This window comes from Dendrobates tinctorius, unplaced genomic scaffold (assembly GCF_039654945.1).
Source record: "Dendrobates tinctorius isolate UK_male_01 unplaced genomic scaffold, ASM3965494v1 ptg000186l, whole genome shotgun sequence".
NCBI classification, from domain to species: Eukaryota; Metazoa; Chordata; class Amphibia; order Anura; family Dendrobatidae; genus Dendrobates; species Dendrobates tinctorius.
In genome coordinates this window covers 4,298,355-4,322,696 of record NW_027361853.1, presented here as the reverse complement: position 1 = coordinate 4,322,696, position 24,342 = coordinate 4,298,355, and the positions used below count along the sequence as shown (strand labels likewise).

The 24,342-nt window shown below is 44.2% G+C and overlaps 1 protein-coding gene across 1 annotated transcript in view; it reads right to left on the bottom strand.

Moving 5' to 3' along the window:
- Positions 1-24,342, bottom strand: part of DCAF5 (DDB1 and CUL4 associated factor 5) — a 79,822-nt gene that overhangs the window by 49,642 nt on the left and 5,838 nt on the right. Inside the window, exons 2-4 of the mRNA XM_073552167.1 lie at positions 2,161-2,304; positions 898-934; positions 674-813 (exon numbers count right to left, since the gene is read on the bottom strand). Of these exons, the coding sequence (XP_073408268.1) occupies positions 674-813; positions 898-934; positions 2,161-2,304 (321 nt within the window). The remainder of the gene's footprint in view (positions 1-673; positions 814-897; positions 935-2,160; positions 2,305-24,342) is intronic.

The following is a 24,342-nucleotide window of genomic DNA, read 5'->3' as shown; positions in this document are numbered from 1 at the left end:
ATTATATAGAGCACTTGGAGACGCGACTGAGACTCTAGCAGGCACATAACAATGAATAACACACTTGCGCTCACATGACAACCGCTTGCTGAAGATTTCACTAAGGTTGGACGACCCCTTTAAATTAGCATATCGGTGTGGGTGCCAGAAGTTGGCCAAAATCGATCTTATGTTAATGACCTATATTAGGCAGAGTTCATCAATATTACAATCCTGGAAAACCCATGTACGGTAAATTGGTGAGCTATACCCTTTAAAAGTCGTTGACGTTTTCTTAAAAATGAGCTGCTGAAGCCCCCAGAGACTACGAAATGGGTGTTACAAGCGATACGCTGAGGGCTGTTGCTTTCTAGCACACGGCTGGAGTTTTTAGAAAGCACCAGACAGCTAAAAGGTGTTTCTTTGCCACCTTTAGGAAACATTGCCTCTCGAATTAAAGAAGGAAAATGTAGATGGGGTCAAAAAGGGAAAATGCACAGTTAAACACTTTTTGACTCTTAGTTGCATTAAATGGGGTGTTTTGTCATAAAGTCCTCTACAGATATCGACTTACCTGTGGCTATGCCATCTCAGAAGTTAACAATGATGACAAGTGCCATTGTGAACGGAGACTAAAGTAAGCTAATAGGTAAAAGTGGAGTTTGCAGAGAATAATACAAATAATGTTCCTTACCGCCTTGTTGAGACTCCCTGATGTCCCATATTAACACTCTTCCATCATCTGATGAACTGGCAAACACATTGTCATTCACTGGACTGACCGACAGTCCGTACACCGCCTCTTCATGAGTGAATACATCCAGTGTTTCACCACTAAAAAGTAGATAAATATTGCAAAAACAATTTTTATTCTGGTACACACATTCACAATGGTTGTCATATGTGAAGCACACCTACCTCTCCACATCATGGAGGATCACCTGCTCATCATTTCCTGCAAAGCAAGTGAAACTTTTTCAAGTGTCTGCTAATAAAATCAGAATTATTATAGCATATTTTCACTACACCAACACCTAACCCTGGAGCAGAGGAAGCATGTTCTCCGAAGTGAAGAGTTGTGGCACTATCTGGCAGCTGGATCGAAGAGTTTGGGATTGGCTGATGCCAGAGAACATTAGTAATGCACAATGCATAGTCACATTTGGTAGAAAACCATTTTCAAATTAGTGTCAAGCACTTTTCTATTCTACCATGACTGTGCTCTTGTATACAAAGGTCCAACAAAAATATGGTTTTGACAAGAATAGGGGAGAAAATTTTTTGCAATAAATGGGATGCTGACATCAAACAAGCGCAAATTCAGACACATTAAACCTTCCAGAAGGGTGTAGGTTGATAAAAGGTGCAAAAGTAAGTCCAATTCCACATGTGGAATTGGACCCTGGTTTTGGCAAAGGATGTCCAACAAGCTCACATGGGTGTGACGACCACACATTCACTTACATTAGGCCATTGAGATCATATTATAGATGCTAAGGGGCCTATAATATAAATATATATGGCTGATTTCTCTGAGAAACAGCACCACACCTGTTCGTGTCTGGTGCTGCAGTTAACGTAAATTGTGATTCACACAGTAAAATTAAAAATTGCATTCTTTTTGAGCTTGTTTCTGCAGGGTGTACTGTTAAACTTATTTTATTGTCTGACTTTAATAAGAAAGCTGCAATAAAAAAGGTCTAATTTAATAAAACAAAAAACGATTGCAACCTGGAGTTGCCTTCTTTCCAGATCTACTTTTCATCTCTTAGGCAAAATTCACACGACATTGAAGCAAAGATTGAAAGTTTGTTGATAACTAGTAATGAGCGAACTCGAACAAGGTGTTATAACGTGAAAATCTAAAAAAAAAAAAAAATTACATTTTTCCCACAAAAATGTTTTTTTTTAGACCCAAGTTTTGCATTTTCATAAGGGTAACAGGAGAAATTGCACCATACAATACGTCAATACCCAATATGTGGAAGAAAACTACTGTTTGGGTGCACAGCAGGGCTTGGAAGGGAAGAATAATTAGCAGATGCCATGTTGTGTTTGGAGAGCCACTGATGTGCCGAAACAGTGGAAACTGCCCACAGTTTCCACATTTTGGAAACTAGACCCCTCAGAAACATTATCTAAAAAATAATTATCCCAGAGAAAACCACTTTAAGATCTTACCTCCGGAGAACACCTTAGTATTGCAGCTATTGAACGCCAAGCAAAATATGTTTGAATGATGCTCCCCTTTAAGCTGAATGGGCTTCGCTTTGGATTGGATGGCTTTTTCCATGTGCCACAGCAACACACGGCGGTCATCTCCCCCTATAAGAAGGCAATTCAGAAGTTATATTTACAAAGCAAAAACGTGTTTATGTGACACTTACACAATGTCCCCCTGCATGAACATATTTTACAACTGAATGACTGCTTGGGTGCGGTATTTGCAGCTTGGCTAAATTTGGCACAATAGACCTTCAACCTCAAAAATTTATGAATTTTTTTTTTGTTAAATTCATTTATTAAACAACAACAAACAGATGTACACATTTTGTAAATAACCAATGCAATGTATACACGATCTTCATAATATCTGTAAAGGGAGAAAACCAACAAGTCTGCATATTGAGTTATTTGTACAGATCTCAATTTCACAGGTCCTCACTCTCTTGTGAGGCCTATGGATAATTTAGGAATAGTTACAAGAACCCGCTATTCATCTATACAAATGTTTGGCTATGCATAACCCAGAAAGATAAATTACAACCAACATATCTAACATAATACTAAAAACTATTACTCCTACCGTGCTTCCAAAACACCCTCCATAATTTACATTATAAACCTTGAAAGTATAAGTCAATATGTTATTCACTACAGCTATTATGCTAATAACAAACCACTATCTACACGTTGTTATAGTAAGACAAGATGTATTCCGTACATCCCAAAATTTATTAAACTTCCCCAAGCAACCCCTATTCTGGTACAGTGTCCGCTCGTAAGGTACAATTGAATCTACTAGTTCAATCCAAGCTCTAAGAGAAGGATGTTGATTACCCATCCAGCGTAAGGCCAATATTTTCCTGGCTAAAAAACGTGTCTCCCACAGGAAAATTCTGACGTGGTGGCCCCATATCTCTTCCTCCAGCACACCAAACAGACATACCAATGGAGTGAGAGGAACAGGAGTACCTATGAGGGAGGTTAACAACGAGGTCACCTTGCTCCAAAAAGATAGAATAGTTGGGCATCCCCACACCATATGGATAAAATCCGCATCCATTGTATCACATCTTAAACATTCTGAGGATTAGGACCATCTCATCCTAAATAGCAGTAGTGGGGTCAGATATGACTGGTGCACTATATATATATATATATTAGATTATGGCCCAATGCTATCGCATCGGTAGGATGCGATAGCATCACACCTCTTGCCATGTTAACCCTCAACACACACACACTCCTCAACACACACTCCTCTCACCTTTCACCATCTCCACTCACGTCCACTCACTCCTTCACTCCACATACGACCCCTTCTCTCACTCCGTCTCTCATACTCACGTCGTCATCGCCGCTGCTCCACGATCCCCGACATCTTCTTCCGCCGGCGCCATCCTGGATCCAGACGTCCTTCCACGCCGGCGACATGTTCTTGCGGTGACGCCATCTTGAGTATCGTGAAATCCCGCGATACTCATGATGGCGTCGCCGCAAGAGCATATCGCCAGCGTGGATGCCGTCGGGATCCAAAATGGCGTCGGCGAAATCTCGTTAGATTTTGCCGACGCCATTTTGGATCCCGACGTCGGCCTCGCCGGCGACATGTTCTTGCGGCGACGCCATCTTGAGTATCGCGGGATTTCGCCGATCGAAAATGGCGTCGCCGCAAGAACATGTCGCCGGCGTGGAGATGCCGTCGGGATCCAAAATGGCGTCGGCAAAATCTTGCGAGATTTCGCCGACGCCATTTTGGATCCCGACGGCATCAACGCTGGCGACATGCTCTTGCGGCGACGCCATCTTGAGTATCACGGGATTTCACGATATTCAAGATGGCGAGAACATGTCGCCGGCGTGGAGGACGTCTGGCTCCAGGATGGCGCCGGCGGAAGATGTCGGGGATCGTGGATCAGCGGCGATGACGGCGTGAGTATGAGAGACGGAGTGAGAGAAGGGGTCGTATGTGGAGTGAAAGAGTGAGTGGACGTGAGTGGAGATGGTGAAAGGTGAGAGGAGTGTGTGTGTTGAGGAGTGTGTGTGTTGAGGAGTGTGTGTGTTGAGGAGTGTGTGTGATGAGGAGTGTGTGTGATGAGGAGTGTGTGTGATGAGGAGTGTGTGTGATGAGGAGTGTGTGTGATGAGGAGTGTGTGTGATGAGGAGTGTGTGTGATGAGGAGTGTGTGTGATGAGGAGTGTGTGTGATGAGGAGTGTGTGTGATGAGGAGTGTGTGTGATGAGGAGTGTGTGTGATGAGGAGTGTGTGTGAGATGAGGAGTGGTGTGTTGAGGAGTGGTGTGTTGAGGAGTGGTGTGTTGAGGAGTGGTGTGTTGAGGAGTGGTGTGTTGAGGAGTGGTGTGTTGAGGAGTGGTGTGTTGAGGAGTGGTGTGTTGAGGAGTGGTGTGTTGAGGGTTAACATGGAAAGAGGTGTGCGGTGATGTCACCGGTTACAACTGGATGGAAGTTGTTACAACCGGAAGCTGCTTAGGGCATTTATTATTATAGATACATTTGAGTATCTCCTCCCAATCTTCATTTTGGATATCTGGAACTAGAGACATCCACCTCTCCCTTGCTGACGATAAAGCAGAATCAGAGCCTGCGGACAACATATACAGTAAGTATATAAGGTAGAAATAAGACCCTGGGGGCCTTGTGATTTGAGAATCCCTATCAAAGGAAAGGACGATATTGCTTGGGTTATTTCTGTTACGTAAGTGTGATTGAATTGCTGATCTAAGCTGTAGGTATCGAAAAAATTGGGACCTCGGGACACCGTGTTTAATTTGCATTTGCTCAAAGGACATTAGGACACTGTGATCATATAAATTGTTAATCGAGGAAACATTATATGAAATCCAGAATTGAGTGGACGGGTGATTTACTAGCATCGGGAAATAGGAATTATTCCATAATGGCATTTCAGCTATAACGTCAACAAAGCAAACCACTTGTATAAGTTGTCTCCAGACTGACCTTGCCAATCGGAGTAAGGGTAATAATCCAGAGACTTTAGGTTTGTCTACTTCTAAAAACCCCAACAAGCAATCAGTCCCTGCAGCATGAGCCAAATGGCTCTCCAAGTAAGGCATTTCACACTTGCGTTCCTTGGAGCTGCGGAGGAATGCGTACGTCCTCCGTGAAGCTCTGCCCACAGCTGCACCTCCTCCAGTCAGCTCCTCCTCCGTTAGCATGCGGCTGCCTGCGTACCCTATCTTTAGCATTGGGTACGCAGGCCGTGTACAGGTGTGAGTTTGCCACCGCATGCGTCATTTTGACGGTGCGGTGAGCGCACCAAAATGCAACACGTTGCGTTTGGCAATGGACGCCGCACCGTCAAAACGATGCATGCGGCGGCAAACGCATACCTGTGCACGGCATGCGTACCCAATGCTAAAGAAATGGTACGCAGGCCGCATGCAGCCGCACCCCGACGGAGGAGGAGCTGACCGGAGGATGTGCGCCGTGGGTGGAGCTTCATGGAGGACGTACGCATCCCTCTGCAGCTCCAAGGAACGCAAGTGTGAAACTAGCCTTAGGCAGACAATTATTGGGCATCCTGTTATGAATGAGTCACCGTAGGAGGCAAAAACCGAAATACCAGCTAAGTCCAGAAAACCAGAGAAGTTGGCAGCTATCGGATTGCAGACCCCTGAACCTAACAACAACTAGCAGTAGCCGTGGGGGGTTCCTACGGTGCCCTAGACCCCTCGATCACAGCCGGAGAACTACATAGCCTAAAGACAGAAAGGGAAATCTAAACTGCCCCAGAGCAGACCCCAAAGCAAAAGGCAGCCCCCAACATATAATGACGGTGAAGCAAGATGAAAAAACACTCACACAGATAGAAAGATAGGCTGAGCAAACTATGGGGCCCAAGCTAACTAAATAGGACAGGATAGAAAAGCTGCTGTCTGTAATCCTCCAAAACCCTCTCAAAACAAGAGCCCACAGACTGATAGGGAAAAAAGCCCTGAAGACGCTAGGTTTCAAAAAGACTATATCAGTACTCAGGTATTTTCTGAAGACAGAGCAAAAAGGAATTCAGCTCACCCAGCAGGGGAAGGCAGAAATCCAGAAAAACAAGGCAAAACCAAACCAAAACACAAATGCAAAAAGCAGAGCAGAGAACTTAGTTTTTGAGGAGCAGGAATCAGACTGGTCTCCCAAAATCCCTCAGAGAAATCACCCGCAAGGCAGAAGGGCGTCGGCTGCCTTATATCCAGTCAGCAATTCCAGTCACCCAGTCATCATCATTCTGCTCAGGTGCTTTGTAATCAGCCTCACTACCTTCCTTCACCAGAAGAGGGAGTTCATCAGACCTCAATGGTGAAGGGGAAAATGAACTCACAACAGTACCTCCCCCTTGAGGAGGGGTCACCGAACCCTCATCCACGCCACCAGGGCGATCAGGGTGAGCCCGATGAAAGGCACGCACCAATCTTTTGGCATGAATATCAGAGGCAGAGACCCAGGAATTATCCTCCTGACCATAACCCTTCCACTTAACCAAATACTGGAGTCTCCGTCTAGCCAGGCGGGAATCCAGTATCTTCTCTACCTCATATTCAATGTTACCTTCAACTAATACAGGGTCCGGAGGTGCCACCCCAGGAACAACTGGTTCAACAAACCTCTTCAACAAGGACTTACGAAACACATTATGAATTTTAAAATGTGACAGGAAGAGCCAAACGAAAAGAGACCGGATTAATAATCTCCAAAATCTTGTAAGGTCCAACAAAATCTAGGCTTAAACTTAGGAGAAGCCACCTTCATAGCGATATTTTTTGATGATAACCAAACCATATCACCAACCTTAAACTGGGGACCAATGGTCCTATGTCGGTTGGAAAACCGCTGGGCCTTTTCCTGGGAGAGAGAGAACTTATCCACCACTTGGTCCCAGATCTGGTGCATTCTCTCCACCACAGTGTCAACACCTGGGCAGGCAGAAGGCTCCACCTGCCCTGAAGAAAATCGAGGATGAAACCCAAAGTTACAAAAAAAAGGTGACATCAAAGTGGCAGAACTAGCTCTATTATTTAAAGCAAATTCGGCCAAGGGCAAAAATGAAACCCAATCATCCTGATCAGCGGAAATAAAACATCTCAAATACGACTCCAAGGTCTGGTTTGTTCTCTCCGTCTGCCCATTGGTCTGAGGGTGAAAAGCAGAGGAGAAGGACAACTGAATTCCCAGCTTGGAACAGAAAGTCCTCCAAAATCTAGACACAAACTGAACTCCTCTGTCAGATACAATGTTCTCAGGAATCCCGTGCAAGCGAACCACCTGTTGCAAAAACAGGGGCACCAACTCAAGAGGAAGATGGCAACTTAGGGAGTGGTACAAGATGAACCATCTTAGAGAACCTATCACAAATCACCCAAATAACAGTCATTCTCTGAGAAACAGGCATATCAGAGATGAAATCCATTGAAATATGGGTCCATGGCCTCCTGGGGACCGGCAAAGGCATCAACAACCCACTAGAGCGAGAACAAGGTTTAGACCGGGAGCAAGTCCCACAGGACTGCACAAAATTCCTGACATCACGAGACAAGGCGGCCCACCAAAAAGACCGATTCACCAGATCTCTAGTACCAAAAATACCTGGATGACCAGCCAATGCAGAGCAATGAACTTCAGATATCACTCTTCTTCCACTGGTCAGGAACATACAACTTTCAACTGGGACAATGCTCAGGTTTGTCCTCCTGGAACTCTTCCAGAGCACGTCTCAAATCGGGCGAGATGGCAGAAAGAACTACCCCTTCGCCTAAGATGGTAGCAGGCTTGGTCACCACAGGAGAATCAGCAAAGAAGCTCCTAGAGAGGGCGTCTGCCTTGACATTCTTAGTGCCAGGAAGGAAAGAGACCACAAAATCAAAACGTGTAAAAAACAAGGCCCACCTAGCCTGTCTAGGGTTCAAGCGTTTGGCCGACTCCAGGTAAATCAAATTCTTGTGGTCAGTGAGAACCACGACTTGATGTTTAGCTCCCTCCAACCAATGTCTCCACTCCTCAAATGCCTATTTCATGGCTAACAGTTCCCGATTCCCCACATCATAGTTACGTTCAGATGGAGAGAACTTTCGGGAAAAGAAAGCACAGGGATTCATTTTAGATGTTACAAGATCCTTTTGGGACAAAACAGCTCCTGCACCAATCTCAGAAGCGTCCACCTCTACCTGGAACGGGAGTGAGACATCAGGTTGCCGCAAAATCGGGGCAGAAGTGAATCTTCGCTTCAGCTCCTAAAAGGAAGAAACAGCCTCCGGAGACCAATTCAGCACATCAGCACCCTTCTTAGTCAGATCAGTCAGTGGCTTGGCAAAACTAGAAAATTTTGCTATAAATTTCCGATAAAAATTAGCAAAACCCAAAAACTTCTGGAGGGCCTTCAAAGAAGTGGGCTGAACCCAATCATAAATGGCCTGTACCTTGGCCGGGTCCATTTCAATAGTTGACGGAGACAAAATAAATCCCAAAAATGAAATCCTCTGTACCCCAAAAAGGCATTTCGATCCTTTGACATACAGGGAATTCTCCCTCAAGATCCGGAACACAGTCCGAACATGTTCCACATGAGAATCCCAATCCTTGGAGAAGATCAAAATATCATCCAGATAGATAATCAAAAATTTATCCACAAAGTCTCGGAAAATGTCGTTCATGAAGACAGAAGGAAGACAGAAGGGGCATTAGTGAGCCCAAAAGGCATCACCAGGTACTCAAAATGTCCCTCCGGAGTATTAAACGCCGTCTTCCATTCATCCCCATGCTTAATGCGGATAAGATTATACGCCCCCCTGAGGTCAAGCTTGGTAAACCAGCAAGCACCTTTAACTCAGGAGAACAGATCCGAAATCAGGGGTAACGGATACGGATATTTAATAGTAATTTTGTTGAGGGCACGATAATCAATACAAGGCCTTAATGAACCATCCTTTTTGGCCACGAAAAAAAAAACGGCACCTAAGGGTGAAGAGGATGGTCTAATATGACTCTTCTCCAACGCCTCCTTAATATAGGATCGCATAGCCTCGTGCTCGGGAACAGATACAGTAAATCGAAGAGCCGACCCTTGGGAAATTTACACCCCGGGCTCAGTTCAATTGCACAGTCATAACTCCTATGAGGAGGCAAAGACGTAGACTCATTCTCACTAAATACATCATAAGAGTCCGCCAAATAGTCAGGAATATCATGCGACTGAGGAGAGGTGGAAAAAAACGGAGACTCACTAAGGGCACACCGATAACCCCAACTCACCACAGACACAGATTTCCAATCCAAAACTGGATTATGAATTTGCAACCAGGAAAACCCCAGAACAATGGTATCATGCAAATTATGCAACACCAAAAATATGCAATTTTCTTGATGGTCTGGGGCGACCCGCATTACCACCTGGGTCCAAAACTGAGATTTATTTTTCGCCAAAGGAGTAGCATCAATCCCCCTCAAAGGGATAGGCGTCCGCAGAGGTGTCATCGGAAATCCACAACGTTTAGCAAAATCCAAGTCCATTAGGTTCAGGGCTGCTCCCGAATCCACAAAAGCCTTGGCGGAAAATGTGGACAGGGAGCAGATCAGAGTAATTGCCAGAAGAAACTTAGGTTGAACACCACCCACAGAAAACGTGTGTGCAAAACGTTTCTCTCGTTTAGGACAGACAGAAATAATATGCGAGGCATCTCCACAAAAAAAAAAAAACACACCTTATTACGCCTTCTGAACTCCTGACGTTGCTCCCTGGACAAAACTCTATCACATTGCATAGGTTCAGACACTTGTTCAACAGGTGGCAACACCTTTCGTGCAGTCCTGCGTTCACGTAAACGCCGATCAACCTGAATGGCTAATGACATAGAATCGTCAAGACCAGAGGGAACAGGAAATCCCACCATAGTATCTTTTACGGCTTCTGACAAACCCTTCCGAAAGAGAGCTGCCAAGGCATTATCATTCCAGGTAGTAAGGACCGCCCACTTTCGGAATTTTTGACAGTACAATTCTGCAGAATCTCGACCCTGGCTCAATGCCAACAGGGTCTTTTCAGCCTGATCAATAGCATTAGGTTCATCATACAACCCCAAGGCTTGAAAAAATGCGTTCACATTAGTCAGAATAGGATCATCTGGTTTCAAAGAAAACGCCCAATCCTGGGGATCGCCACGCAGCAAAGAGATGACAATTTTAACCTGCTGCACGGAGCTCCCTGACGAGTTAGGCTTCAAGGCAAAAAATAATTTACAATTATTTTTGAAATTCAAAAATTTAGATCGATCCCCAAAAAACACATCAGGAGTAGGGATCTTTGGTTCAGCAGCATGTGAATGAGCAAGGTAGGCGGAAATTCCCCGCACTTCCGCAGCGAGCTGCTCCACACGATCAGACAATTGCTTTATCTCCATTGAGAGAAAAAAAAATTCCCCCTACGGCCTCAGAGATATAGAGGAAAAAATATACACACTTTTTTTTTTACAATTCTTTCCTGCTATTGAGTACCCTAGGATCTGCGGTATGGCGGGTGATTCTGTTATGAATGAGTCACCGTAGGAGGCAAAAACCGAAATACCAGCTAAGTCCAGAAAACCAGAGAAGTTGGCAGCTATCGGATTGCAGACCCCTGAACCTAACAACAACAACTAGCAGTAGCCGTGGGGGGTTCCTACGGTGCCCTAGACCCCTCGATCACAGCCGGAGAACTACATAGCCTAAAGACTGAAAGGTAAATCTAAACTGCCCCAGAGCAGACCCCAAAGCAATAGGCAGCCCCCAACATATAATGACGGTGAAGCAAGATGAAAAAACACTCACACAGATAGAAAGATAGGCTGAGCAAACTATGGGGCCCAAGCTAACAAAATAGGACAGGATAGAAAAGCTGCTGTCTGTAATCCGCCAAAACCCTCTCAAAACAAGAGCCAACAGACCGATAGGGAAAAAAGCCCTGAAGACGCTAGGCTTCAAAAAGACTAAATCAGTACTCAGGTATTTTCTGAAGACAGAGCAAAAAGGAATTCAGCTCACCCAGCAGGGGAAGGCAGAAATCCAGAAAAACAAGGCAAAACAAAACCAAAACACAAATGCAAAAAGCAGAGCAGAAAACTTAGCTTTTGAGGAGCAGGAATCAGACTCGTCTCCCAGAATCCCTCAGAGAAATCACCCGCAAGGCAGAAGGGCGTCGGCTGCCTTATATCCAGTCAGCAATTCCAGTCACCCAGTCATCATCATTCTGCTTAGGTGCTTTGTAATCAGCCTCACTACCTTCCTTCACCAGAAGAGGGAGTTCATCAGACCTCAATGGTGAAGGGGAAAATGAACTCACAACAGCATCCATCTACTCAGGGCTCTGACTTGCCCAGTCAAGTAATATAAGAGGAAATCCGGCAATGCCGCCCCGTCCAACTGTTTAGACCTATGTAAGGTAGACAATTTGAGTTTAGGTCTAGTCTTCCCCCATATAAAGGATGAGATTAATGAATTTAGGCCTGAGAAAAAAGATTAAAACATATTGATCATGTGGCTGCTAGGCCACCCAAGTGATCAAGAAGTGTCCACTCAAACAGAAATAAGACAATAATATTTTTATTGAAATACACTGTAATAAGATAAAATCAATATTGCTGCCTCAAACCAGACAAAGAGAAAACAGAGTTAAGACCAATTCGAGGAACATAAAAAATTAATATTAAACAGGCAAGCAAACCTTGGTTTCAGTGCATTCTTATAATTTGCTTTTTTCATTCCGTGGGTCCACAATTTTAATGTGTTTGTGTTTGGTTTTGGTTGGGTTTCATTTTTATGTGTTTTTAATTATTTTGTTTGTTCGTAAGAGGATATATTGTTATCTTGGCTCATCTGTACCACACAGTATTGTCATTGTCCGGTTTCTTGGAGAGAACTGTTGAAGAATGAAAATGCCTGGACAAAAGACATCCGTGTATGCTCTACAATCAAGAATTCTGTCTAAAATGAACATTATACTATGTTGATCATATAAATTGATCTATTTTGTTGGCTCTTTTTGGGGTTTCATTATTTTTCATTATGAACAGTTTAAGTCCTTTATGGACTATTCTTTTAGATATATGGAATTTTGCGGGACATTTAGGGCCTTTTTATGGTCTACATGACTACACTATTAAAATATGAATCTAGTTTTTTCATGTTTTGAGGGTTTGTACATGTATCCCAGTGTTACATTTGGCACTTTTCCGTGTATTTTGCACTTTCGATAACCTTTGTATTTGTACTGCACCTGTACACTTTAGCATATCTTTGCACTTTTTTATTAATAATAATATTGATTTTTATTTATTATTCATATTAGTATGAGTGCTGGATCACGCCCTGAGTGATGGCCTAATGGCTGGCCTCTTTCCTGCAGGGGTGGCTGTCTTGTGTCCTCACTTTCAGTTGTGGATCCCAGTGCTCTCTTCGGTGCTGCATTTTATGCATTTGTTCACTTCTACTATTTTCATTTCTTTAGCACTCACTTGCACTTCATTGCACTTTTTGGCCCCTAGTGTCTGTTTTCATGTATATGTATATTTTGTCCCAAAAGGTTCTAATTGTTATTTAGGGGATTATTATTGATTATCCTTAACAGAATAACTGGGTATGGGTATTTATCTAATTGGATTAACTTTTTCTCTTTCTTGACCTTGAGTGGTTATTTGTTGTGGTTTAATATGTGGACTCACTAGTTCCTCCCCGTGTGAGCCCATGTATAAGATCTCATTATTTTTGGCACCTGACTCATTTAGCCCATGTAGGCGCTACACTATATTGTGAGGCTCTCTATTATCTATATACATTTCTGCCAGCTTAGTCTGGATTGAACCGCGTGTGCAGTTGAAATTGAAGCAGCCCGTTTCATTTAATATCTTTCGGCTTATTTAAGCCTGTCTGGTGTGGTGATTCAGAGCCGCATGCTGTTGTGAGTTCATTTTCCCCTTCGTCACTGGGGTCTGGTGAGCTCCCTATTCTGGTGGAGGAAGGTAGTGAGCCTGATTGTCAGGCACTTGAGATTAATGAGGATGACTGGCTGACTGGAGTCACGGACTGGATATAAGGCTGCCGACGCCCTTCTGCCCTGCGGGTGATTTCTCTTTGGACTTCTAGGACACCAGTCTGATTCCTGCTTCCCTAAAGCTAAGTTTTTTGCTTTGCCTGTTTGCATTTATGTTTTGTTTTTGTTTTCCTTGCTTTTCTGGATTCTGCCATTCCCTGCTGGGGTGAGCTGAATCTCCTTTTGCCTGTTGATCTGTCTTCAGAATATTCCTGAGTACTGACATAGCTTTTTTGAAGCCTAGCGTCTTCAGAGCCTTTTTCACTGTCAGTCTGTTGGCTCTTATTTTCATAGGGGTTTTCACGGATTGCAGACAGCAGCCTTCCTGTCCTTTCCTATCTAGGTAGTTTGGGCCCCGTCTTTGCTCAGTCTATCTTTCTGTCTGTGTTAGTGTTTTCATCTTGCTTCACCGTCATTATATGTTGGGGGCTGCCTATTGCTTTGGGGTCTGCTCTGGGGCAGTTTAGATTTCCCCTTTCTTTCTGTAGGCCTATTTAATTCTCCGGCTGTGATCGAGGGGTCTAGGGCATCGTAGGAACCCCCCACGGCTACTGTTAGTTGTTGTGATAGGATCAGGGGTCTGCAATCCGATAGCTGCCAACTGCTCTGGTTTTCTGGACTTAGCTAGCATTTCTGTTTTTGCCCCCTACGGTGACTCAATCATAACAGCATGCGCTGTGGTGATCGGAGCCTGATAGCTCGGTTACCTTTATAGTATTGTGCTGGGCTTACGTCACGTCACAGTGATTTTAAGCCGCATGCACGATCCCAGTCTGTTGTTCTTGTGATTCAGAGCCGCATGCGCTGTGGTGATCTGAGCCTGACTGTTCAGGTTACCTTTGTAGTATCGTGCCGGGCTTACGTCACACACGCTTCCACTGATTGTCAGGGTGATTTTGAGCCGCACGCGCAGCCCCGGTCTGTGTGTACACATCTTGGTCCCTCCCAGTGAGTCTTGATTGGTTGAGTCAGGGTATACAACTCCTACGTTGCCTGTCCATTGACACGCCCCCAGGAAGAAGCACTTGCGGTGTGAAACATGCGTCGGGGTCCAGGAGTTTGGCCTGTCATTTGACATTCTATTTGCGGGGAACATCTTTCAGGTAATACGTATCTTTTATGGGTTCATGTGCCTGAATTTGTGCAGCACATATAGATTATCCCTCTGTCTAGATATATGGATTTCATTAGGAGCGGGACTCAATTGAATTTATAAGGTCAAATTGCCAATGGGATTTAACAGATTGTTGCACAAATAGCCATTTCGGTATGGTATCTGCATGAATGCGGCACATATATATATATATATATATATATATATATATATATATATATATATATATATATACACACACACACACACACACCTTATTTGGGAGCATTTTTTCAGCACTGGATTATAAAAAATTATTTTTCCTAAAAAATGTAGTAAGTGCATTAAATTAGATTGAAGTGGGTTGTTTCTCATGCCATACTCTTATTTAGAGTGGAATTTTTCCTACATACATATGCACTTTTTTTAGGTTTATTTTCCAGTGCTGGATCTCACTAGAGTGCTCTATCTTTTGAATGAATATAGTGAGGGTACTGAATTATACTTAAGCAAACTGTTTTTTTATGTCTAAGCTCTTATTAAGAGATAAGGGTGTATATATATTTTTATGACCATAATTTGCTTGCCTGTATAATATTAATTTTCTATGGTCCTCAAATTGGTCTGAACTCTGTTTTCTCTTTGTCTGGTTTGAGGCACCAATATTTATTTTATTACAGTGTATTTCAATAAAAATATTATTGTCTTATTTCTGTTTGATCACTTCTTGATCACTTGGGTGGCCTAGCAGCCACATGATCAATATGTTTGAACATTTTGTTAAGTGTTGCCCTTCCTGTGTTTAAGGATATGGGCCTAGGTAGTATGTTTATCTGAGAAAAAAGATGTAGGGATCAGTACTGCACTATGTTGGAGGGAGTAACGAAGTTTGGGGAGTAGGATCATTGTAATCAGGTTAATATGTCTGGAAACAGATAATGGCAATTTACTCCAGATTGCAAATTTAAGTTTAATAAGATCTAACAACGGGAGAATATTCATTTTTAAGTCAAGTCTACTATATTTTGAAATATTTATTCCCAGGTACTTAAAGTTAGTTACAACAGGCAATGGGGATAGTGTTTCAAGGTGATCCATTGGAGCAAGGCGAATTTATCCCAATTTATGTATAATCCCGAATAATTACTAAATTTGTCTATAGTAGCAATCACATGGGGTAGTGTTTCTTCTGCTTTATCCATAAATATCACCATATCATCAGCATATAAGCCAATGGTATCTAAACAGCCCGCTATTTCTATACCTTTAACCCCAAGGGTGGTTTGCACGTTCATGACCGGCCCAATTTTTACAATTCTGACCACTGTCCCTTTATGAGGTAATAACTCTGGAACGCTTCCATGGACCCCAGTGATTGTGACACTGTTTTCTGGTGACATATTGTACTTCATGTTAGTGGTACAATTTCATTGATATAACTTGCGTTTGTGAAAAAAACAGAAATTTGGCGAAAATGTCGCAATTTTCCAACTTTGAATTTTTATGCCCTTAAATCAGATATGGAACACAAAAAAAACTTAATAAGTAACATTTCCCACATGTTTACTTTACATCAGCACAATTTTGGAACCTTTTTTTTTTTTTTTTTCTCTCTTTAGGAAGTTATAAGGGTTGAAAGTTAACCAGAAATTTCTCATGTTTACAACACCATTTTATTTTTACGGGCCACATCACATTTGAAGTCACTTTGAGAGGTCTATATGATCGAAAATACCCAAAAGTGACACCATTCTAAAAACTGCACCCTTCAAGGTGCTCAAAACCACATTCAAGAAGTTTATTAACCCTTCAGGTGCTTCACAGGAATTTTTTTAATGTTTAAAAAAAATGAACATTTAACTTTTTTTTTTTTTCACAAAAAAATTATTTCAGGTCCAATTTTTTATTTTACCAAGGGTAACAGGAGAAATTATACTGCAAAAGTTATTGTGCAATTTTTCCTGAGTACGCTGATACCCCCCATATATGGGGGGAACCACTGTTTCAGCGCATGGCAGAGCTCAGAAGGGAAGGAGCACTGTTTTTACTTTTTCAACGCAATTGGCTGGAATTCAGATTGGACGCCATGTCACGTTTGGAGAGCCCGATGTGCCTAAACAGTGGAAACCCCCCACAAGTGACCCCATTTTGCAAACTAGACCCTTTAAGAATTTATCTATATATGTAGTGAGCACTTTGAACCCCCAAGGGCTTTACAGAAGTTTATAACATACAGCCGTAAAATTAAAAAATCATTTTTTCCACAAACATGATCTCTTAATCCCCAATTTTTTATTTTCCCAAGGGTAACAGGAGAAATTAGACTCCAAAAGTTGTTGTCCAATTTGTCCTGAGTATGCTGATACCCCATATGTGGGGGTAAACCACTATTTGGGCGCATGGCAGAGCTCGGAATGGAAGCAGCGCCATTTGACTTTTTTTTGCTGGAACCAAGATTGGACGCTATGCCACGTTTGGAAAGCCCCTGATGTGCCTAAACAGTGGAAATCCCCCACAAATGACACCATTTTAGTAACTAGACCCCCCAAGGAACTTATCTAGATGTGTGGTGAGCAATTTGAACCCCCCCAAGGGCTTCACAGAAGTTTATAACGCCCAGGCGTGAAAATAAAAAAAAACAAAAAAAAACAAATTTTTTCCACAAACATGATCTTTTAGTCCCCAATTTCTTTTTATTTTTCCAAGGGTAACAGGAGAAATTAGACCCCAAAAGTTGTTGTTCAATTTGTCCTGAGTACGCTGATATCCCATATGTGGGAGAAAACTACCGTATGGGCACACGTCGGGGCTCGGAAGGGAAGTAGTGACGTTTTGGAATGCAGACTTTGATGGAATGGTCTGCGGGTGTCATGTTGCCTTTGGAGAGCCCCTGATGTGCCTTATCTGTGGAAACTCCCCACAAGTGACACCGTTTTGGTAACTAGACCCCCCAAGGAACTTATCTATATGTGTGGTGAGCACTTTGAACCCCCAAGTGCTTCACAGAAGTTTATAATGTAGAGCCATAAAAATAAAAAAAATCATTTTTTTCCACAAAAATGATATATTTGCCCCCAATTTTTTATTTTTCCAAGGGTAACAGGAGAAATTGGACCCCAAAAGTTGTTGTGCAATTTGTCCTGAGTAGGCCGATACCCCATATGTGGGGGTAAGCCACTGTTTGGGCGCATGGCAGAGCTTGGAAAGGAAGGAGCATCATTTGACTTTTTCAACGCAGAATTGGCTGGAATTGAGATAAGACGCCATGTTGCGTTTGGAGAGCACCTGATGTGCCCAAACAGTGGAAACTCCCAATTCTAACTCCAACCCTAACCCCAACACACCCCTAACCCTAATCTCAGTCCTAACCCTAGCCCTAACCCTAACCCCAACACACCCCTAACCAAAATCTCAGCCCTAGCCCTAATGGGAAAATGGAAATAAATACATTTTTTACATTTTATTATTTTTCCCTAACTGGGGATTTGATTTACTATTTATAGCGGGTTTTTATATTTGGCAGCTGTCACACACTAAAAGACGCTTTTTATTGTAAAAATAGTTTTTGCATCACCACATTTTGAGAGCTATAATTTTTCCATATTTTGACTCACCGAGTCATGCGAGGTCTTATTTTTTGCGGGACGAGTTGACGTTTTTATTGTTACCATTTTCGGGCACGTGACATTTTTTGATCGCTTTTTATTCTGATTTTTGGGACGCAGAATGAACAAAAACCAGCATTTCATGAATTTCTTTTGGGGGGTGCGTTTACACCGTTTCACGTGTGGTAAAATTGATAAAGCAGTTTTATTCTTTGGGTCAGTACGATTACAGCGATACCTCATTTATGTCTTGGCGCTTTTATGCAATAAAAACAATTTTATATAAAAAAATAATTATTTTTGCATCGCTTTATTCTGCGAACTATAACTTTTTAATTTTTTTGCTGATGACGCTGTATGGCGGCTCGTTTTTTGCAGGACAAGATGACGTTTTCAGCGGTACCATGGTTATTTATATACGTCTTTTATTGCGCGTTATTGCACTTTTTGTTTGGCGGTATGATGATAAAGCATTGCTTTTTACTTTATTTTTTTAAGGGGTTCACTAAAGGGGTTAACTAGTGGGTCAGTTTTATAGGGCGGGTCGTTACGGACGCGGCAATACTAAATATGTGTACTTTTATTGTTTTGTTTTTTTATTTCCAAAAAACGAATTTATTAGGGAATATTTTTTTTTTAAATTTATTTAGGGATTTTTTATAAATTAATTTTTTTGTTTATGTTTACTCGCAGTGTGCCAGGGGTTAACGTGCTGACAGTGCCAGGTGTCAGCTGTGATAATCAGCTGACACCCAGCCGCAATCCCCCACGGGGGCGCCGCTGATCGCTTAGATGTACTATCCAGTCCCCGGTCATATGGGCCCAGGTACTGTGGATGGGATAGTACATTTGATGTCAGAAAGGGGTTAATAACTGGAGTGGATCTTATACGGATCGCCAACGCTTCGATTGCAAGCGCGAAAAGGGTCGGGGAAAGGGGGCACAACTGGCGTGTTCCTCTTGCCAAAGAGAACGATTCGGTTACAGTTATTTATTATTATTCGGGCTTTTGGTTTCATGTACATCGCGCATATCCACTTCCTAAATTTGGAACCAAATTCATATTTTTGTAAACACGCACATAAGAAGGACCACTCCAGAGAATCGAAGGCCCTAGTCGCATTCAGCAAAGCCAAGGCCCATTCATTATCTGGCACTAGGGAACTGTACTGGACCACTGACTTAACTCTCCTAATATTAATAGATGTATTTTTCCCGGGCATGAAACTGGTCTGGTCTGGATGTATTATTTCTAGTATCACTGAATTTAATCTAGTGGCCAGGATTTTAGTGAAGATCTTATAGTCCACATTCATCAATGATATGGGGTGATATGATCCACATTCACATTCATAACCAGCCCAGGTTAAAGAGACAGCTGCGGGCTTACATTATTAGGCTAGGAAGGCCAATGGCAATTTGGCCCTTCTCAGCCAACAAGTACGAACAATGACACTCATAAGACATGACTGGAAGCGACCTATGACATATTGTTCTCTGAACGAGAATCCACAGGTTGCTGTACAGAAATGCACAAATGTACATTCACCCCCCCCCACATCAGATCACTGGCTCGCTCTTGTTATCTGCACCTCAAAAACATTTCTAGAATTCGACCCTTTCTTACTTTCGCCTCTTACTAATCTAATGTGATGCGCCAATTCTGGGGTGTCTGCAGGCTGCTATTTTTAGGCTGGGAAGAGCCCAATAACCAGGGACCTTCCAAGCCTAATAATAGAAGGCCGCAGCTGTCTGCTTTACCTTTGCTGGTTATTAAAAATAGAGGGGATACCACGTCGTTTTTTTCCCCTTTATTAGGTTAATAGAAGTACAGTAAACTAAACATGCAAGACACTAATCTCATGAATATCTATCTACCCCATATCTATCTATATTTTACAAAAAAACTAATGTGTTTTTGCCACATACAAAAACGCAAGTGAGCTGAGGTGTGGGAATCATGCGGATGTTCAGGTTTTCACGCAGCTGAATTAACTCCGATAGTGTGAATCTACCGTAAAAACTGATCAAAAAGTCGTACAGAAAAAAAATGGTATCACTGAAAACATAATTTCATCCTACAAGCAGTGTGGCCTGTCAACTTAAAATTTCACCAGGCCTAGTTTGAGACACCTGCCTTAGATTATGCCTGTTGTAGCTGTCGCTTGGTTCTGGACAGATAAGAAGGCACAGAGGCCTATAAGAGGGTGAGGCATTAGAAAAGGGCTTACAGTCTGTGGCTTATCTGTATACTGTTTATGGGAAAGACATTGCTAGTTCATTAGTTAATAAACAAATTCTGTTCAGATCTATATAGTAGTGAAATGGCTATCACGTGTGAGAACTGCTGCAATCTGTAGTTCTTTATGAGCATTGCTATTATTTGCTGTATACTGCAGAAATGAACAGGATTGTGTTGACCACTGACCCAGAAATGTCCTGCTCGTATACATAAATTATTGGGGTAAAAAATGCCCTTTATGGATGAGTTGGTGAATAAACATTTTAATTCTTTGCATCAGAGGTGGGGAACCCGAGGCCCATAGGCCATTTACGGCTCGTCGTGATGAACTTTTCTCTGGCCCATGGGCAGATTCCCAGGGACAGCAGTCCTCAGGTCAGCAGCTGCATTTTGATTGCTATTGGCCCTTGAGTTTTGACTTACCCAGTCCCAAAGCGTCTGCTGTGACGTCCATGCCGTGGCCCCAAAGCGTCTGCTGTGACGTCCATGCCGTGGCCCCAAAGCGTCTGCTGTGACGTCCATGCCGTGGCCCCAAAGCGTCTGCTGTGACGTCCATGCCGTGGCCCCAAAGCGTCTGCTGTGACGTCCATGCCGTGGCCCCAAAGCGTCTGCTGTGACGTCCATGCCGTGGCCCCAAAGCGTCTGCTGTGACGTCCATGCCGTGGCCCCAAAGCGTCTGCTGTGACGTCCATGCCGTGGCCCCAAAGCGTCTGCTGTGACGTCCATGCCGTGGCCCCAAAGCGTCTGCTGTGACGTCCATGCCGTGGCCCCAAAGCGTCTGCTGTGACGTCCATGCCGTGGCCCCAAAGCGTCTGCTGTGACGTCCATGCCGTGGCCCCAAAGCGTCTGCTGTGACGTCCATGCCGTGGCCCCAAAGCGTCTGCTGTGACGTCCATGTCGTGGCCCCAAAGCGTCTGCTGTGACGTCCATGCCGTGGCCCCAAAGCGTCTGCTGTGACGTCCATGTCGTGGCCCCAAAGCGTCTGCTGTGACGTCCATGCCGTAGTCCCACCTCTCCGCTGTGATGTTCATGCCTGTAGTCCCACCTCTCCTGAGATGTCCATGCCGTAGCACCACCTCTCCTGAGATGTCCATGCCGTAGGTCCCATCTCTCCTGAGATGTCCATGCCGTAGCACCACCTCTCCTGAGATGTCCATGCCGTAGCACCACCTCTCCTGAGATGTCCATGCCGTAGCACCACCTCTCCTGAGATGTCCATGCCGTAGCACCACCTCTCCTGAGATGTCCATGCCGTAGCACCACCTCTCCTGAGATGTCCATGCCGTAGCACCACCTCTCCTGAGATGTCCATGCCGTAGCACCACCTCTCCTGAGATGTCCATGCCGTAGCACCACCTCTCCTGAGATGTCCATGCCGTAGCACCACCTCTCCTGAGATGTCCATGCCGTAGCACCACCTCTCCTGAGATGTCCATGCCGTAGCACCACCTCTCCTGAGATGTCCATGCCGTAGCACCACCTCTCCTGAGATGTCCATGCCGTAGCACCACCTCTCCTGAGATGTCCATGCCGTAGCACCACCTCTCCTGAGATGTCCATGCCGTAGCACCACCTCTCCTGAGATGTCCATGCCGTAGCACCACCTCTCCTGAGATGTCCATGCCGTAGCACCACCTCTCCTGAGATGTCCATGCCGTAGCACCACCTCTCCTGAGATGTCCATGCCGTAGCACCACCTCTCCTGAGATGTCCATGCCGTAGCAACACCTCTCCTGAGATGTCCATGCCGTAGCAACACCTCTCCTGAGATGACCATGCCGTAGCAACACCTCTCCTGAGATGTCCATGCCGCAACCCTACATCTGTGATATCTATGCTCCAGTGTCATGTCTCCTGTGATGTATATGTCCCAGCACCATGTCGACTGTGATGTATATACCGCAGCCCCATGTCTCCTGTTATTTATATACAGCAGTCCAGGGGCGGACACAGACTGTAGTGGGCCCCTGTGCAAGAAATTTTTCGATTGTAATATTTAAGTTAGGGTGCCTTCACATAGGCAAGTTTTTTGTATCCGATGAGATCAGGCAAAAACTGCATCTGACTTGATACGGTTTTTCTTTTTGCCCTTAAGGATGCTTTCACACTGGCGTTTTTCGACACTAGCAGCAGATCTGGCAGACTTCTGCACCTCTGCCGCCTAACGGGCGACTTGTGGCACCGATCCAGCAAGCCCCATTCATTCTCTATCGGGCTTGCGGCCGGCCGCGGCAAGTGCAGTTGTGCTAGATCCGCGTTACATGGTGCCACTAAAATATACAGCGGATATGCTGCATTTTTTAGAGCGGGAAAATCTGCACCATGTCAATTTTTGTTGCAGATTTTCCCACTGTAAATGTACCAGGCTATGCAGGGCTGGATAAAATATCTGTAGGGTGCTGCTGGGCTGTATTTATTATTTGCCAGTTGCAGCCTCCAAATTAAATATACAGGCCAGCACATTCTCCAAATAACATATATAGCCCACTAGCCCAGCATTGCCTCTAGTTGTTAATATATACAGCCCAGCAGAGCCTCCAAACAAAATATGGTATACAGCCCAGCACAGTCTTCAGTTAATATATACAGCCCACCACAGCCTCCAGGTGATATATACAGCCCAGCATAGCCTCCAGGTGATATAAATGTGGGCCGCCTGATTCATGTTTCTTCTCCCCCCATGAGCCGCCCCATTCATGAGCAGCCAAGCATCTCCCCCAGGGACCCCCCCATTCATGAGCAGCCATGCTTCTCCCCAGGGGCCCCCCCATTCTTGAGCAGCCAAGGCCATGCTTCCCTTCTCCCCAGGCCTGGGGCCCCCCATTCATGAGCAGCCAGGCCATCATGCTTCAGTTCTCCCCAGGACGGAGTCCCCAAAATCATGTCTGCCATGTTCAGTTCTCTCCCACCCCAGGAGCCCCCCCAAAATCATACCTGCGCCTCGGTCCCAGTCCCTCAGTCCAGTAATACAGTACTGTGGAATTTTTGCATACTTTTAGGGTATGTGCACACGTTGCGGATTCTGCTGCAGATTTTTCTGCGCGGATTTGGCTGAATCCGCAGGTAAAATAACCTGCTGATTTTCTGAAGATTTTGTGCGGATTTCCCCTGCGGATTCCTATAATGGAAGAGGTGTAAAAACGCTGCGGATCCACACAAAGAAGACATGCTGCAGATTTAAATCCGCAGAAAATACATGCGGAAAAATCCGCAGCATGTGCACGGCGTTTTTGGTTTTAGATAGACTTTAATGGTACTGTACAACGCAGCAGAATCTGCTGTGGATCCGCAGGGCCAAATCCGCTGTGGATCCGCAGCAGAATCCGCAACGTGTGCACACACCCTAAGAGTACATGCACACGTTGCGGATTTGGCTGTGGATCCACAGCGGATTTGGCCCTGCGGATCCGCAGCAGTTTTCCATGCGGTGTACAGTACCATGTTATCCTATAAAACCAAATCCGCTGTGCACATGTTGCGGATTTTCTGCAGTTTTGAATCTGCAACATGTCAATTCTTTGTGCGGAATCCGCAGCATTTTTACACCTCTTCCATTATAGGAATCCGCAATGTAAAAACGCAGGGGAAATCCGCACAAAATCTGCAGGTCATTTTACCTGCGGATTCAGCCGAATCCGCAACGTGTGCACATACCCTAACATATACTGTGTTTGTGAGATATATATATAAAACCGCAGGCCAATCCGCAGATAAACCGCAAGTCATTTTAGCTGCGGTTTTACCTGCGGATCCGCAGATACAAATCTGCGGGTAAATCCGCAGCGTGTGCACATAGCCTAAAGCCCCTTTTACATTTAGCGATGCACCAGCGATCCTGACAACGATATGACCCAGTTAGGATCGCTGGTGCATCGCTAAGGCTAAGTGCACACGTAGCAGAAAATTTCTGCTGAAAAACCTGACTCCCTTCCCAGAAACCGCGCGTTTTTTTCTGCGCGTTTTCTGCACAAAAATGCACGGTTTTTATTCGTTTTTTTCCTCGCGTTTTCAAGACGCAAAGAAATAGCCAGAAACGCAAAAAAATCCGCGAAATTAATGAGCATGCTGCGTTTTTTACCACAAAGCGTTTTTTTCGCGGTAAAAAACACATCAGT